This window comes from Neodiprion fabricii, chromosome 1 (assembly GCF_021155785.1).
Source record: "Neodiprion fabricii isolate iyNeoFabr1 chromosome 1, iyNeoFabr1.1, whole genome shotgun sequence".
Taxonomy (NCBI): Eukaryota; Metazoa; Arthropoda; class Insecta; order Hymenoptera; family Diprionidae; genus Neodiprion; species Neodiprion fabricii.
Window position 1 is genome coordinate 27,032,360 of NC_060239.1, and position 15,408 is coordinate 27,047,767.

General features: G+C 39.6%; 2 protein-coding genes and 1 long non-coding RNA gene across 6 annotated transcripts in view; 2 read left to right on the plus strand and 1 right to left on the minus strand.

Moving 5' to 3' along the window:
* LOC124184601 overlaps window positions 1-8,595 on the plus strand; it is a 118,774-nt gene extending 110,179 nt beyond the window's left edge. Inside the window, exon 6 of the mRNA XM_046574531.1 lies at window positions 5,921-8,595. The gene's annotated coding sequence lies outside the window, so the exon portion shown is untranslated. The remainder of the gene's footprint in view (window positions 1-5,920) is intronic.
* On the minus strand, window positions 1,707-12,882 carry LOC124184659 (uncharacterized MFS-type transporter C09D4.1). Of its 4 annotated transcripts, XM_046574626.1 has the most exons (10): window positions 11,783-12,882; window positions 9,868-10,024; window positions 9,503-9,550; window positions 8,419-8,640; window positions 6,250-6,474; window positions 3,359-3,500; window positions 2,967-3,172; window positions 2,735-2,838; window positions 2,537-2,647; window positions 1,707-2,390 (listed from the first exon to the last, which is right to left on the minus strand). In XM_046574626.1, the coding sequence occupies exons 2-10, from the start codon at window positions 9,925-9,927 to the stop codon at window positions 2,129-2,131; spliced, it is 1,380 nt and encodes a 459-aa protein (XP_046430582.1). In that variant the 5' UTR covers window positions 9,928-10,024; window positions 11,783-12,882; the 3' UTR covers window positions 1,707-2,128. The 4 variants fall into 4 exon arrangements, with proteins under 4 accessions (XP_046430582.1, XP_046430609.1, XP_046430601.1 ...); XM_046574653.1 differs by lacking the exon at window positions 6,250-6,474; XM_046574645.1 differs by lacking the exon at window positions 9,503-9,550 and having other exon boundaries at window positions 11,783-12,881.
* Window positions 12,883-12,962: 80 nt separating this feature from the next.
* LOC124184730 lies at window positions 12,963-14,704 on the plus strand. The gene is made up of 3 exons (XR_006871252.1): window positions 12,963-13,341; window positions 13,814-13,998; window positions 14,111-14,704. It is a non-coding gene; the product is annotated as an uncharacterized LOC124184730 (long non-coding RNA).
* Window positions 14,705-15,408: the final 704 nt, after the last annotated feature.

Consider the following 15,408-nt stretch of genomic DNA (forward strand, 5'->3'; position numbering starts at 1 on the left):
AGACGTTTTTTCGTGTGCGGAAGAGATTCTTATACAAGAGATACTTTCTTACTAATTCTTAAAAAAATATCATCTATTCTGTAGAATATGTATGTATAAGACTTTCATTCGTATCACCGATATCACTATTTGCACACCTGTTTGGATATCAAAGCACTCGGAAATATACACGTATAACAGATTGACAAAGACGGAGCAACTTTCGTAAAGCCTTACTTACAAGAAAATTTACGTATAATATTACAGGGTCACTAGACTGAGCTAATATCACTATAAAATTGACTTGAATTGAATGTTCGACGTTGTTTGCTTAATTGCATACCATCACTTCGTTGGATTTTGCAATATGCATATTTTCGTATACCCTACGTTCTGACACATCTAACGATAAGGTAAAACACACAGATATATAAAATATAAATATACGATTATAGTATAAATATTTATGGCCCCCCGGTGCACATAGTATAACTCTTTATGGAATATATTAGACAAACTTGCGTATACGCTAGTTGTCTCTTAATTATTACGCGTTACGATCGCTATATGCAACTTGAGGGGATCGCCAATCACCCTGAGATACGAATTGATTTTTCTCGATGAAAGCGATTCATCGGCGATCGCGCGTACAAGCATGTCAATTTTTTGGTGAGAATAAAAATTAACCAAAAATTATGCCAACCGCTATCCGAAACTGGTTTGTACCGATTCATATTTTCAATCTCTTCCTCTTAACCTCTTGGCTATCAGTCAATTTTATCGCATTCCAAAGGTGAGACCGAGTTCACTGTAATAGACTGTCTAAAAAAATTGACATGCTTTTACGATATAACGATTTGAACAATCAGTAGAATTTCTAAAGCTTCCTTTACGGGGATCCCCTCTGAAGCTTGAGACGGTGAATCACTTATTTATCACAATTTGCAAAGAACTCATATCGTACATGTTTAATCGGACGTCTGTGCGGTGTTATCCAATCAGATAATTACCGAACTTGTATCATTATTTCAATAGTCTGTCCGACGTGGATGAAACACTGCTGTGAAACTAGGACGCCATTTTGGCAGAAAATTGAAATCCATTCTTTTGTACCGTGTTCCACTCGTTAAGATTTGACAATTTACGGTGCTATAATATGAAAATGAATGTACAGATTATTTCGGAATTTTTACTAGCAGAAAAAAATATTCCGGTATAAACATAATCAACTTCCAAAAACAGGACAGCAATTGTGAATTTGTTCCGAAAATAATTTGAGTACAAAGCTTGCAACAGACTTTGATAACCATTTTTGACACTTCAACTTTTGGGGATATGTATTCAACGAAACGAAGTAGAAAGCAGTCAACAAGTGACAATTAACGATAATACTCTAAAGTTTTTAATTAAAATCATACGTTGAATGGGGTGATATCGAAATACTAATACCTGACAGTTATATGTTCTTCTGGAATTTGTAGAAATCATTACTTTTCTCCGCGTTTCTGTCAACAAAAAATCTATGAACTTCATAGGTCAACGTATCATCTAGCAGATATAATGAAGTGACATAGTTAAACGGAGAAAACCAGAAACGTAAAAAGAACTACAGTATATATACTAATCTACAGCAACGAACTTACCGACGTAGAAACTTTAATGCCGAGAGTTTATATTCTTACAAGGTATATCTCGCGAGCAGTTACAAGTAATGACTAAAAATTTTGTTTGGCTAGAGAGAAAAGTAAGTAATACTTCTCGCCGTGTAAACGAGTTGCACGTTACAGAGCGTAATGACTGACGATGACGTTAGTAACTTTATACATTGACTAATACCTGTACTTCATATTTAAAATATAATATAATTCATACTCTCTGTAATCTCTCTAATCTGGTTATACTAATTTAATCCGTGCAATAGTTCTACCGACTAACAATCCTCGGATTTCATTGGCCGTTTTATGTTTCCAGGGGTTCTCTGGATTACGCGTAAAGCTACTATCAACCACTCTATCATCGACATCACAAGTTCCTTAGATTACTCGAGCTCCGAGCTTCTCGTACGGAGGTACAAAACTTGGGACCTGATACATCTTGTCAAGTTTTAACTCCTTCGTCGTTCAAACTAACGACTGAAAGAAGCTTATATTCAGAGTTTGGCCTTTTGCCTCCTAAGATCATTCGGTATAAGAGTGGTCATGAGACATCCGAAGCCTAACGTAACGCACAGACCAATATTCGCCCAAAATATACCCCAGATTGTGAAGAGATGGGAGTAAAGCAACGTGAATAAGATCCCGAGCACTTGAGTCGCAGCGTTCAAAAGTCCCGCCGACGTACCTTCCGGTTCCGGGTACGTTAATTCCGTCGCGAACTCGAAACCCACTGGCAAGTAGCCGGTCATGAAGAATCTAAAATGATTTTAAATATTCCGGGTTAATGTGACGCGTGTATAAAGCTGTGTTAAAAATTATCAAGTAAGAAATTAAAACATGATCCAACTTTTTTTGTACACAAAATGATACTTCGCTGTATTATTGTTGTATTTTTATCTTACCCCAAGCTGGCTGAAGTGAGATACACGACGTATATGTGACCGGAATCCAATGTGAATGTGAAGAGCATCATTCCCAGGAACGAGAATATGTACACACAGAGTGTCGTTTCTCTGTAACGATTTATAGGGCTTGTAATGATTGGGTACGTAGAGGAATTTAATGACAAGACGAGCATACCGAACGATTAATAGACTCACTTGAATCTGTGCGTTTTGTCCAGGACTACGCCGCACAAAACTGATCCCAACATGCCGGCAAGAACGATAACGAGACCAATTCTTCCCGCGTCTGTTTCATGGCCCTGCAATGAAAAAAATTTGATAGATTGAAATCAGGTAGATACAACATGTATACCTATCTGAAGTTCTGAATGTTACGTGGTGTTTTAGCTGTTACGAGGTCGGTTCTATTAGTCGTTTGATTACTTACTGGGTAATATGGAAGTATTATTTGACTCAGAAGAGTGCTCAGGGCGTAGAAAATGCCGACGTTTATCGCGTAACTGAGGAGAAGCAGGAGGTATCCCTTGTTGAGCAGCAGAGTTTTCACAGAAAATAGGAAATTTTCCGAAGTCTCAGCCTCCCTTTGTACAGCTTGAGCGGAGCTGGGCGGTAAGGGGGGTTCAGCCTTGAAGACTGTTGGAGAAAAGACATTTTTTTATATAATATGAAACTTGCGTCTCAAGTACTTAGCGTAATTTCGTGTGTCCGCCTCGGGATGGTTAAAAAAGTGCCCAAGATTGAACATCACGCAAACAAGCGGTGCTCAGCAGCGAGCAGCGTTCGATTATTGTACAAGGAAAAAATTGATTTTTTACTTACACAACAGGATAAGGACCAGGATAACCGATGTTATCGCAGCTACGATGTAGAACATAGTTTGTAGACCATCTCCAATGACCGTCACGTCTTCGCTGTTTTTGACTAACATCGGCGGAAATAAGAAGCCCACGGCCACGCCAAGCTAAAAAACCGTGGTAGGAAATTATTTTTTCATTTTACATGTTGAATGTTCGATATTTTTATTAACGTATTGGTATAGCATTTTGTTTCAGGTTCAACTGGACAATGGATGGTCGATGTGCGTCGTCCGGATATCATCCCCCCGTTCTGTACCTTGGATTACGACGGTTTCGAGCGAATGGTGGATTCATGGCAGTTTCGCGTATCAGGTATATTGTAAGTGAAAACGAGGATGTTTCATCTTTAATAAACACACAACGAATAATTTTTCAATTGTCCGTAGAAATTGGTTATGCAAATTGTTGCGACAATCCGACGTTTCAACAAACCAAATAACCCAATATCAAGGATAATTGGCTCTTCCTGGACACGAAGGCTGATAAATGGCTGACGCGGTCTAATTTTTTCCCCTTCGGCGTGTTACGGGTTTTTAAAATTTCTCTGTCAACATACATTCGCCAGTGGATGGAAAGGCCTAATTGTCAAGGCAAAAAAGCTGTCCCCGCATTATCCAAATAGTATAATATTAAATTAGTAAGAATAAAATTAACCAACCGAAGACCATTTGAGATCATTATGTCCTCCGGTAAGTACACATCTGTTGCGCAATAAAATCGCCGCTATACCTACTCATATCCTACTTAAACGACCCTTGTACCAAGTACTTCAGTCTCTCTACCACACTGGGCTCAATTGTCCGCATGATATACGAGGATATAAGTCCGCAAAGGCGTAATTGGTTTGTTCACCGCTGATTATACCGATCGTGTTTATCGTCCGTTGTTTTTACCACTGTGTAAATTACGACTGCGTCAAGTTCCGGCAAGAGTTCGGCATAATAAAAGTAAAAGGAAGCGAATGCAATTTTCGTTGAACCTAACGACCGGGATTAACATGTTATTTCGGTCGAATCGTTGCCCAAGCACAACCTCGAGATCACCGAACAACACATGCAATTACCCATGAAACGCTCGAGTCATACGAACAATCGGTTCAATCTCACCCGGAGTGAGTGAAGACACAGTTTCAGGTTTGAGGGCTTCTCTCTCCACGGGTATCCCCCCAATCCTGATTACCTCAATGGACCTCGAGCTCCCTCATTCTGCAAACTTCCTACGACACCGATCACATACGCTCAGAGTAGCACTTATTTTGGCGAATGCGAATACATGCTTCGACATCGTGTACATTCCTCAGGAATGTCATATAAAGCTAAGTGATTAATTAACGCGAAATTCACAAGCAGGTGTTCAAGGCGACCTTATGCATAACGTCCATAACCATGCGCTTCGTTCAAAGTCTCTCCACGTTTCTAGGCTACTCAGATGTTCACAAGACGCCGTTAAGACACGTGGCTAATCGTTCCACTTGCCGTAGCAGTTCGGAGATAATCCTAATCTCGAGCTTATCAGGGGAATAATCGTGACTTAGTGTACACATGTTACGATGTGTACCCTTCGAATTTCTTTGGCGGTTAAATTTGTCATAATTTAGTACGACGTAATGGAGGTTACATGACGTCATAGGTCAGCAAACGCCAACCGAGGCAGGAATGTTCCCTGAACCATCGGCACCCCGTGTTGGTAAAGTTTAACCTTCGTGGCGTTCGTTGGAAGAGCAATATTTGGAGTGGAATATTCCCACGGATGAGACCGCGGTTCTCTCGATTAGGTAGTCCGTTAGTTCCGTGCAGATTAGAAGCAGAAGATAGTTAGAACGTTTCCTGAGATTTTATCTAACCCAGGGTTCGACGCTTTTGGTCAGCTATTAAATTATAACAGCTGCGCCAATCAACCCTGGGAACATTTACCAGATCGATGAAAAATAATCAATCTGGTAATGCACGGACCGCGGGAAATTGAATTTCCCAATTTCCCGAATGGAAAATTTTACTATTATCCGGTATAACTATAGCCTCGAAAACATTTATCATAGCAACAATACGGCAGATTATTTCGATTGTCGGCTACACGTGTATCGTAGCTTAGGTGTATAGAATCGGTCAATTTACACCAGGTAAACCTTTATCAGTGCACGATCGCGGAACTACTTGAAACAGACATCACGGGGTGTGCAAATATTATGCGAGGGCAATGATAAATTTCAATGAAATAATCGAATGCAGTTTAAATTGGAGGTAATGTTAATATACCATGCACCGCGCCGTTTAAGCTCGCATCGCAAACGATCGTTTATGGCCCTATACGTTCCCTCGAATGCACGCTCTTACATTAGGCGTATAACGCAATCACGTTGCGGGTATAACACATGCGTCCACACGTATAAACGTATAAACGTATAAACGTATAAACGGTAGTGCACACGGGGCGGCGGACCCCTCGCGATAAGCGTATAGATTCCGTGGGTCCCCGAGCTCACAGATTTTCCCATATAATTACATTGCATCGTTTATGATTCTAGCTGCACGTCCGACGAGGGCTAATAACTTAAACGTTGTCCGGCTATAAACTCGGTGGTCAACCGGTCAGCGTGGGCAGGACGGACCTCGGAGGTCGTAGCTTCGAACGCTGCGCTCACAGGCGCACGAGGTCTATCGTGTGTGGTCACCGAGACCACCCTTCGGACGAAGATGAGGAAAAAAGAAAGGAAGAAAAAAAGAAAAAAACACCAAAGAAGACACGAAGGTCCGTGTGTCAAGGAGGAGCGATAATTTTGATACTTAATTCCAGAAGGCCAGGGGACTGGGAAATTTGCCAACTTCGTTATTCGGACTCGGACAATCGACTCACCTGGTTGCCGAACACGCCGATGCTGCAAGCGCTGCTCACTTGGTCGGGATCAAACCAGACGGCGGCGAGGCGAGAAGGCACAGATAAGACGAAAACTTGACTCAGCGCGACGACGGAGTGACCCAGGAAAGTCACCAAGAATCTGTCCGGGGCAACGCTGAATACTTTTATCCATGCCCCGGTCGCAGTGCCAATAGCACCGATGATCACGGCTACGCGTAGACCCTGTAACGTATAACGCGTGAATTGTAAAAAATAGAAGATTATTTTGGGTCGTCGCTTGATTCGAATAAAGAGGGTTAAATTTTATGACCCTTCGAATAGCGGCAAATTCTCCGCGGCTTTGTCGGACTGTGAATTACAATTTTTGCGGTCAACTTGTGAACAGTTTCTACTAGCAATTTTAAAAGATACTTTTTTGCCAATGCAAGTTTTGACGCGCGTATTTCTAGTACGGAATGACTAGAAATATTTAGTCTGTCTTTTGCCTGGTGAAACGCACCGATACATTTGAATAGAATATTTAGACATTTTTAATACTCGAAATTAATCGTGCTGGAACGAAACGCAAAATTTCATCAATAACAGCGTTCTAATCTTTGTACCGGTCAGTTGTACGGTTGCTCTAGACCGAAGCCTTGGCAATTTTAAGCACATTTAGTAGTTTGCTACGGTTATCAAGTCGCTAGTTTAATCGGTGGTATAATAATCCAACATAGCACGCAGAGTGACGATAGCTTTTATCTATTATAAAGGTATATCCGGTTTGAAATTGCAATACCGGGAATGACCAATGCTGCGTACAATGTCTTGGAACAATAAATAACAATGAGTTCCTTTCATAATCGAGCGAATCGTTATACGGGTGTTAAATATTTGCTAATTAATATTTATTGATCATGATTGATTTTCAATCAAGTTTCCATGTGGAACAAACTTAAAAGAACAGTAGCGTGTATGATTTATTTGAATTTTTTCGAGCGTCTTCAAGACATAAATTCCAGCTTATCACGTATGTTTCATCGGTATAATTATTCTACAAGTCCTCTAGAATACGGCCCGTAAATCTGAATATCAGGTGAGGAGAATGATTGTGAAACTTTCGCGACTCAAAACTGCAGAAGCGGGATTACAAATTTTATACCCCACCAATTGCATCTTGCAATAAAATAAAGTATTCGCAAACAACTTTATCTCAATGCTGCAACATTTCACAGTACTAGAACCAGCAATTGATTAGCGCACGCTCCGGGCTAATTTAAGACTATATAAATAGGCTAATATAACTGATCAGTAGTTGCTACTGACGATGATTATGTGAAAAATTTAGCACAACTTTACTCGTAGACAAAGTTCGGGTTCGTACGTTTGTTACACGCAATGGAACTTAACCGGTTTTTCTGTTTTGTAATGATTAGCTTTTACCCCAGAATGTTGACGGAATGAGTGTAACATCTCTTTAAATGCGTAGTAAAACATGCATTACAATCACTTTTACATACAGTGACAAACTCCACGCATACGCCTTTGTGAGAACATAAGGAAATCGATTAAATAAGCATAATCTATACGTCAAACAAAAGGTGTCATGCGCCGAGTTTGAGAAGAGTAGATTTTCTGTCGGCGCTCGATGTTTCGAAATTCGTTGATACCGATCTATTACGCAGAAGAATTAGACGCAGGAGATTTACTTTTTCCTGCTTTGACCTCAGTCAAGATACACTGTAAAGTGTATCATTTACTTTTTATGTACCGATGAGATTACAAATGAGTGGAAAATTTTAGAAATGTGTTTATAATTCTGACGGCTATTGTCACTCGGCTGAGATAAGTGTCAAGCGTAATCCAACACTATGTGCCAATGCTAGATTATTACCAAGTCGAGATGTTGAATCAACCCATTTTCTCACCGTCCGTATTTCTCGTATACGCAGCGACTATTGGTACAGAATCAGTGAATTGCTGTGCCTCGGTAATAAACCCCTCCTTGTTCTTAATGAAGAAAATCATAAGGCCAATAACCGAGCTGGGCCTTCACGATTCATTGTTGCGTTTTTAATCTTGGTTTGTTTGTATTTTACATCCGGTGCAGGATTGCAGCAGAGAATCCACTTAACAACGATAATCTCTAGATTAACAATGATTCGACAATGAATCCTGTACACTCACCAATTTATCCAAGAGGTAGCTGGCGGGAAATATGAATGGGATGTAGAGGACCATGTAAATCAAACTGGTCCAGTTGACGGCCTCGTCTGTCACGTCGTAATACTTCATCACGATGTTGGCGATTATACTGTACTGGATCCATTGCATCGCATTGCTGGCGCTGTAGAAAACGAAGATCCCCAGAATCGCCCATCGTTTTTTGTACAACTTCGTCTCGGGGGGCTAAAGTTTTTTAATCAAAGTCAGCTAGTTAAAATCACTACAAGCCATGGCGCCATCTGCCAACGCATCGTTCCGCTCTTTACGCCTTGAATATCGCAAATATTCTAAAATCCCGAGAGCTTTATGCAAAAGCTGCAGTTTTCGCGGAAAAACTTGGAGGAAAATACTCGAAATCTTACGTAACGGTTGTTCGCGAATGCAGTCTCGTGATATTTTTCCTCCAGTTTTTCTGCTACCTGCAATACTGACGATCTGTTAATCTGCGTAAAGGTGAGCTTGCAACAACCAGCGTTGATTTCGTTCCATAAACGCGGCGTTACTTTCCTCATTCATTAGGGCTCATCCATCCTCGTTTGCTTCTCTTCGTAAACGAGGATAGACGTGAAACGTGATGTAACTAACATCGTGCCTACAAAGTTATTGCAACGTCTTCGCCGGTGGAAACTTTACCTGTTCTATGACGTAGTTTGTGAATCAATCGGTTTTCCCGAGTCCGGAGGAATGTTAATTGTAAATGTAATACGGATGTTTCGAATACTATGCTTTTTATTCGGTGATCATTAATGTCAACTAGTAAGGCTCGCACGATCGTAGTGGTTATCGCATATCTGTGTATTAATCATTTCGCTCATTATCTGATACAAGAAAGCAGAGACAAGTGCGTTAGTATTATTAGCTTGCAATAAACCCGGTTTCCATGACTCCAGTCTTAATTTTTGTAAGTGGACACAATTATTCGCTCTGCATTTACAGGAATGAGTAAAAGTTAGTGAGAACATATTTTCGTATGATACTTGAAACAAGCAGCAAATAGGAAGGAAGCTTTGAATCTAGATGTAATTAAAACGGAAAATGTATTTACGCCGAGCAGTCCAAGTGCGGTGTACTTCTGCGGGTTCCTAATGACGCCCTTGTGCAAAGAGAAAAAAAAAAACAAACAAAGAAATTAAAAATTAAATAGAAAAAAACAACTTCTTTGCCCTCATTTTACACTGTACTGGATTCAGGGTTGAATTTTCATCGATAATTTTTTTCCCCTAGTTACTTTAAATGACTAAAATTTTTGCGCAAATATACCTATACATATATTCAATATGTATACCGAATGGCTGGACTTATCGATGAAAGTTTGGAGAGTCGCTTGAAACCAAGGTGTCTATGAATATAAAACCTTTTGCACAGTTACAAAAATTTAATGATATAAATTATAAAGTATTTTTTTCTCACCTCTGTCAGCTGCACACCACTTTCCGCCGATTTGAAGTAGTCGACACTAGTTTTCGACATGTCGGAGTCCGAAGTGCCAAAAGCGAACCCAGAAGTGCTGGGTGCACACGATTGTTGGTCCAGTTTCCGGCAGTGGTAAACTCACAGTCAATGATGCCTGAGGAACCGGTTTCTTTTTAATACCGAGAATTACTTGCCAAAGAGAAGATCAAGACTCAAAGCTGTAAGCCTTTTACCCGGTATAAAATATCTCGTGTATCGGTGAATGCCGTTATCAATTGAAAAATCTCGTTTCTTTCGCTTTCTCTTGAGTGTTGAAACAAAATTCAAAGGGTAATTTTAACATATGTGACAAAATGCAAAGTGTAATTATAACATTTGTCTAATTTGTTTTCCGTACTGCCTTCCGAAAAGTTCAGAAAATTTCAAATGCAACAAATCCTTCGTTATTTAGTTGTGTTCATTTAACTTAGACTCGCTAAACTGTCGTCTGCATTCGCGAGTTCTGTCAACTACTACTCGAGTTTATACGTGTTTTCTGAAACATCGCCTGGGGCATTAGCATACGTAAAGATAAAGACCTCGAGACCTCGTTATTTCACAAGAGGGCTAGAACATGCCAATTAGACCGTATCTCCCCATAGTTCGTTTGCTCCCAGAGAGTCAATGTTCCATGAATTTATCAAAAGCATTTCAGTATATTTAACATTTAAATAATAACATAGATTCATTGTCTGTAGTTAATATTCTCACGACCGTATTCAGGAAAGCTCAACACTGATTAAGACGAGTTCAGAGCTGTCTCGAGACCGGCTTGCGGCAATAAGAACTGTCTACGAGTGCCTGCCATTTGATTCTCTATTAGTACAGTTTATTGACATAACTGTTCAGGTTTTCCGATTATTATATCATTATATGTATTTTTCATTCTTAGTCGTACTCCTCATAACTACGCTCAGCGGCGATCAGAGTTTCGATATGAACGTACGGCGACCTAACGAATAGCACAGTTTTGTTTCTCGCGATTCCAAGCCAGTTCACAACCATGCCAATTATCCATTTACACCGGGTTTCCTGTTGACTTTGAGACTACGGTCGGATTTAAGATAAGCATTGAAGGCTCACGTCAGAAAAGTTCGTTACATAAGAATAGTAAAATAGTACTTACAAATAGCTGATAAACTTCTGCATAAATGTGTCTGTCAGACCGTTAAATCTAAATCCGTTTGAAAAATCGCAACGACGCGAACGTGCTTGAATTTTTTGTCACGTCTAATTTATGCCTCAACGTTGATCGTTATAGGTGAGTAACTGGGTGATCGATGTCGTGGAAAATTTTAACGACGGTCAGAGTAGGTGAATATAAACTAATAACAGAAAGAGGGCTGCATAATAGTGCTGTAATACCGTTAATACCGTCTGTGTAAAACTATTCTCATCAATTTTTCGTTGCACGCAAGAGAACGCGAATAGCTGTATATTGTACCCGTATTATTGACAAATTGTTGCAGACTACCACAGCTGAGATAAGTATTCAATGGAATTTTCTTCAATCGATTTGATATCGCTTTATTGCTTGGTGTAAAATAGTATGCGGTTACAATAACACGAGGCGTGTGGAATATTAAGGTTGACGACGAGCCTGGACTTGAACCAATTTTTTTTAACACTCGATAGTCGAAGTCGATAACACTTGAATGTCCAAAATGTACCAAATTTTATCGTACTCGACGCTAAACCTCAAGACTAGTTGACCAGACCATTAACGCTATAATAATATGATGCTGTACTAGTGATATCGCCAATAATGATGCATTGGATTTATTGCTTCTTGATGGGCTAATTCACCGTGAACAGATCAGAACAGACGAGCGACAGAACTTCGCAACACAATTGATCGATACATCATACTTACGACCAGCTCTGTCTTCTGCTTGTGAAACGCCACAGGCTCCTTGTCGGGAAATTGTTGTTCGTTGATAACTTGTCGCTGCGATATAATATGAGGATTCTTTGGCGAATTTTCTCAAATTCGTTCAATCTCAGCTAGAGAATCATTCGTAGTTCCAAGTAGAAAGTGATTCAAATTCTCTTAGTGAATCGACGTTAAAATCTATCAATTGCGTAGCATCATTTCAATATTTCTCATCAATTCTTCTTAGTACGTAAACACCTGACGGCAACTCTGTTCGGCTTTAAAAACGATCCGAAAGTACTCAATGTTCTAATAATATATTCGCCAAAGGTATTCCTCCGAGTGATTCCAATTCCACTTACAGATATGTCCACATGAATTTCGTCGAGTAAAATGTTTGTACAGTCAATTCCTGACAAGCAAATTTTCCCAGCACTATGTAGCTCAATACTCGTAACATTGAATTGTAAAATATTTAAACTATTGTCAAAAGCGCAATTCGTCTTGTGGATTCCTGTCCGTAACGTAGTCACGATTTCTAGGTAACGTGCAGAATTGCGGCGAGTAACTTCCGAAGGGTCTCGTTGAAGCGGCAATCCGAGGTGTTAATTATCGATCGATAACCAAGAATTATCTCTGCATTCTAACAAGCAGTCTACTCGTTCGTATCCTCGTTGACTCGTTAACTATTCGTCGTCGTTTATTACGTGTATCTGAATATACATTTACAAGGTCTGATCCATTGGCTGTTTGCTCACGATCAGACAGATCTTTTCCGATTCGGCCGAAATAACAGTAATTTATTCGGTCAGCGTGTACAGTTCTTATTTATTAAAAACAAAAATAGAAATGAAATAAAAAAAATGTTCGAATCAAAGGTGGCCCTGCACTTGAACGTGAGTAGGGATACACCGATGTAACGTGGGATTGTCTTGTTTCAAATATAATACTGCGTCCCACTCATCGGCTGAAGCGTCTCATTACTCCTGTCGTGTTTTTTCGCCTTTACAGTTATACTTGTTTGGTAGCTTTTTATGTATTTCTTTTCCTTCCCCTTTACCCAACGCAAAGCAAGACCCGAGCCCGTTGGACGATGGGCACCAACTGAAACCAAAGTTGAATCGAAAGTCTAGAACAGCCGCGCGTCGAAACGCGGCTGGTTCATTGCTTCTGCGCAAAACTTATGGCGATATAACTTGTCACGTGTCGTCACTTGCCGGCTTTGATTCGAGCGAGAAACGTTTGCGTGCTAGCCCGATTTCTTACGCCGTGCCGTGTCTGTGCGCGTGTGTGTCCATTAATGAGAATGAGGCATGCACAATCTTAAGTATATGTGATACGAGGTGGTGTTATTTGCTGACAATCGACATTGGCCCCCACTTTGCGAACTGAAATGTAGCTGTGAAGATTGCGTGTATTCGAATACGAAACGACGATACGTGTATGAAGTGAATGAATGGACACAAGCAATTCTTTTCTCAATCCGACGAGAGTCCTCGGTTGGAACAAGTAGTGAAGAAGTTATACGGGATAGGATATATTAAACAGGAGAGACCCAGGTGAAGTAGTTTTCTTATTTTTAGCCATATTGCACATCTTGCTGACGACGAGGTTGCAGATCGCGACTATCGAACGGCGAGATTCCCGAAACTACACGAATGTCCATCTCATCCGGGTCTCTCCCAATCCTACTTATCGTACCATTATTTTAGGCAGGCCTAAAATTTGATTCGTCTACCGCGATCTGTATTATTGAAAGTGTCAATTTTTCACTTCAATTCACTCTTCTATATGAATCGAACGATGTTTGGAACTTTGTATTCGCACGCCCGGGATGCAAATTGATTTTCATAATACTCACATTTTGAAACACTGTCTTAATATAGTTAGTGTCTTTTCGTAGTAAGACTGTCAGTGCAACGTAATAGTGGGTACCTACGTAGATGTAAGGCTATTAATAGGCTTGCGTTGATAATTGTTTCTATCGACAAACTCAACCTCAACAACATTATAAATATTTGACCAGTTTAGATAGACCCAGGCATCTAAAAGGCCGGGCAATGAAGCTCGTATCGACTGTACTGGAAGTTCACTGATTTGTATGCCCTTCAAGGTACAGGGCTTACCACTTTTATGACTCTTAACGCCCCAGCCTGAGGTTGAACGATTGTTTCCAGGATGTGGCCCTGATAAGAGCCACGATAATCTTTTGAGAAGTACGTATGACAGTATGGCACGATTATTGAGTAAATATCGTTTAGTGTAAAGCGCAATGTCATTGTAAGTTACAAATCGTGAAACAATCGGCTAAATTTGTTTTACACCTAGCGTACTGACCATGGGATTAGTGACAAGAAGGGGCCAGTAAATGATCACACGAAGGTCTTGTTGTCAGCTGGGTGCTCGGATACGTTGGAACCAATTTTTATTACGTCTGCCAAAAACTTATCGAGATGTGAATCCCGAAGAGTTACAAATGGTACTTCGCTTATCTTAAGACTCTAATTTATAGTTAATATCAAGTGTTTCGATGTGCCAAATGCTCACGATTAGTATAGATAAGAATTTTTGTTTGAATCGCGTTATTTTGACTTGCAAAGTTGCAAAATGAGTATAAAACTTCGCGAAGGAGTTTTGGTTTCTGATATGGTTATATTTAACTGTCGATATTTGTACTTACAAATACGCCGCTCAAAATCCGATAAAAAAAAAAAAGTAGGCGAATTAGTATAAAATTCGCTTAACGAGTCATTGTCATTAGGTATATACATAGAATTTTTAACCAGATATGGAATGAATACTTCTTCATAGATTGATTGAAATTGATACACCTACCGATTTCTTCTAGTTTTGTTTGTTAGAATTTTATTTGCCGATCCAGTAATGAATAATTATGTAAACAAGTTATGTGTGATACCTAACGTGGCCGTTTGTGGAAGTGGAATTATTAAAAAAAATCTTACCAGAAGCACGAATGAGACTTGTGAAAAATGCAAGTAATTTTAGCCCTCTGGATTTTTACTCTGTCAGCTTTCTTAAGCAGAAAGTGACTAATAATCTAGCAAGCAGACTCGAATCACATCAGAGATGTTCCAAATCTTTAGCATAAATTAGCATGTATTTGAAGGTTTCGCAATCCTGTGAACAATTGCGAATTGCGCCGTTGCTTTTGAACGGAATATTGCGGGTCGCTGTGGTGCGCGATTATTCTCAAATGCGAAATTCAGAATGGAAATTTCTCGTACAAAATCGTGACAGAGGCCCTCCGGTCTTAAAATCCTTGGGTATGAAAATAAAAATACGACTAGTTCGGCACAACACGAAAACAGGTAGTAAACATGTTTTCGTATGAGACATAGACTAGCAACAGCCACTGAGCTAAAAATAATCGATATATCGATTAATCAAGTCCAAAAAAATATTCTAAGATGTCTCAATTTAATCGGTAAAAGTAAATCGGTTAATCGATTAGTTCGTTTTAATTTGTTTTTTTTTTTTTTTTTTTAAATGGTGCATTTGAGTCCAATATTTCGTAAAATTCAGTATGTATAATGCAGTCTTAATAGCGGAAAAGTTTTTTGATAATTGATTGTTTCATTCGAAATATTTCTCAACTTTAGATAAGA